This window comes from Apis dorsata, unplaced genomic scaffold, assembly GCF_000469605.1.
Source record: "Apis dorsata unplaced genomic scaffold, Apis dorsata 1.3 scaffold_142, whole genome shotgun sequence".
NCBI lineage: Eukaryota > Metazoa > Arthropoda > Insecta > Hymenoptera > Apidae > Apis > Apis dorsata.
The window spans coordinates 526,110-528,876 of NW_006263433.1; the positions used below are offsets into that span (position 1 = coordinate 526,110).

The 2,767-nt window shown below is 38.9% G+C and overlaps 1 protein-coding gene across 4 annotated transcripts in view; it reads left to right on the forward strand.

The window, feature by feature from the left end:
* Positions 1 to 2,767, forward strand: part of LOC102673597 — a 106,876-nt gene that overhangs the window by 84,522 nt on the left and 19,587 nt on the right. For all 4 annotated transcript variants that reach the window (XM_031509350.1, XM_031509351.1, XM_031509352.1 and 1 more), the window contains one exon: positions 1 to 275. In XM_031509350.1, the coding sequence (XP_031365210.1) occupies positions 1 to 121 (121 nt within the window). In that variant the 3' untranslated portion in view covers positions 122 to 275. The remainder of the gene's footprint in view (positions 276 to 2,767) is intronic.

A 2,767-nucleotide genomic window follows, 5' to 3' on the forward strand; every position in this document is an offset into this window, starting at 1 on the left:
ACCCGTCGTTGCATCAATCCGCCTTTCGCCCCGTGATTCGTGGGCCGCCGATCGTCGAACCTGTCGCCCAGGACCACCCCTCGGAACACACCCCCGTATCCCACAAGGAGGACAACTCTGACGACGAGGTGGACATCGAGACGACCGAGGACGATTCGGTCACGCCCCTCAACATCGCCCCGCAGAACCTTCATCATTCCGTCTCGAATTCCGCAACCGGCGGAAGTCACAGCGGCCGCAACTCGCCCCAGTGCTGGAGCCCCCCGAGAGAAACCGTAAGTGATCCTCACGAAATTCTTCCACACTTTTAAAACAATTTTATTTTATTTTTCCCTCTGCAATCCCCTGATTGAAATGAAATTGAATTAAATATAATCTGAATATAAGGAAATAGGGAGGAATAAAGTGAGGAGGCGATCGAGAATGATTTCGACAAGATCTAAGAGGGATGTTTGAACGAGGGAAGGGAAATTGAAATATCTTAAAAAAAAGAAGAAAAAAAAAAAGGAAAAAGTGTATGTAATGCATTATCAATTAATCGAGGCTCCATTAATGGGACGCGAGGAGAGCGTGACAGTGTAATGTTTCTCGAAGGACGCCACGTGTCCATTGTTGCGCCCTTCGAACGTAACGAAGTTGTGTATCAAAGGTCCCATCGTTTTTTGCCATTATCACGAGCCGATAGGTCGGCAAACACTTGACACGCTCGGCGAATGAGGAAAAAAAAACGTGCGTCGACCAAACATATTCGCAACAATCGCGCCCCAATTCGAATCTCGGCATGGTGTGTATACTCGTGCACGTGCCCCGTCGAAGAAGAATACACAACGGTTAAAGGAGACGAAGAAACGAAGTTTTGTTGTCTCTGGTCCCTTCGATTAACGTATTAGAAAAAATGGAAAAGGAAGTTCAATTATTATATATCTTGACCCCTTGAGATATATTTGAGAAAATAAATATATATATATATATATATATATGTATGGCATACATCCATCGACAAACATCCATAGAAAGTAATACATTAGAGCCATGATCCTTAATCATTGAGTAGTGAATAAACCTATATATTCTTATCGTTCAATAACCGAGTGTGTTTATGTTGGGAGAAAAACCAGCTCCACCCGACTGTACTGTCCCCCTTCTGTAAACGAAAAACGAGATAACTTTGAGTTACGTGATACCTGGCAAACAAATTTACAAACACGGGTTAATCGAATTAAACCGAGTTGTACATTAATTCACGATCGAGAAAAATGTATACTTATTATTATTATTATTATTATCCATATATTATATTAATTAACAATAATTATAAATACTTTATTAAATATACTTTCTCTACCTATGTTTCGTTGGGGTACAGATATAAATTGAATTAAATAAAGATGAAGAAGGAGACTGGTTATATTAAAATCAGATCCCCTTTGTGTAATAAAAGTTCTTTTTTGTATTTTAGTTTTATTGTCTTTTGAGAAGCGAACGAATTTAGAATATTGTTCTTTTAAGTTGATGCAATTGAAGCTTGATATCGAAATATATTAAGTTTTGGAGAAGATTTTATCAAGATGAGAGGATCGTTCTGATTTTAAAAATTCAGATATGGAAACGTGAATATTGAAAATGAGATAGATCGAAATAATCCATATTGAAGGAAGATAAATAGAAAGGCAAAGTGGAAGTATCTGCAATGACACATTTGGGTGCAAAGGGGAAAAAATTGGAAAAGGAGGATCAAAAGCTCGAAACGATAGAACTCCATTTTTGAATAGAATTGTAACGACGAGAAATGGATGCTATACGATAATCTGGACAATGGTTGGATGAAAATCTAAACGAATGTCAAAATCGTAACAGCATAGAGATAGACACAAAATTACAAAAATTAGCCGAGTCGAAATATGAGATTTCAACCCATCCACCAGATATTTCGATTGTTTCATTTACAATTGTTTTTTAAAAAATAATATTAAAACTGTGATCTCGGCATTCGAGAAATTTCTTCGCCACGAATGCATAAAAATTTCATAAAAATGGAATCTCGTTGGGAAAAACGCCATTGAAGCCAATGACTCTCTTCTTTCAATGATTTTTTTCGAATAAAAATTATAACTTCGAAAATATCGGCGTAAAAATTTCACGTGACACGATATATAAATCTAAAAATAACCTTTAAAAAAAAAAAATCTCACTTTTCGATAATCAACAAAAAGTATTTGACTAAATAAATAAAGTTTAGTTTCTCCATTCGAAAACTTAATTAAAAAACTCTTTCTCTCTCTCTCTCTCTCTCCCTCTCTGATCGTTCGAAATCCACGAAACGGGCGAAATCATCATGGTTGAAATGGAATTGGCGCGCGACGATAGCTACGACAGACCAAGGACACAATAATTAATTTCCGGCACGCTCGATTCTTGGCCGCGGCACGGCGATGAGGCGGCGGTGGTCGCGTGACACGGTTATGAACGCGGTCGTTCATTTAATTATATCGCCGGCATAAGTGTATATCCACATATTACTCTGTGAGCATATTACGTCCAGTCGATCGCGCGAGCCCGTTAGTTCGTATGGTTACGGAGTATTTACTGACACAATAATTATCGCAATTGACGGGGGCAGCCGCACGAGCAGTCAGACCGCAGAGCAAATTCTAGGGACGTCGAGTAGTATTACGTGGCAGGAAACTCTCACACCCTCTTCGCCCTGTCCTAGCCTCTCTATCTATCTATCTCTATTATCTCTCTCTCTCTCTCTCTCTCTCTCTCT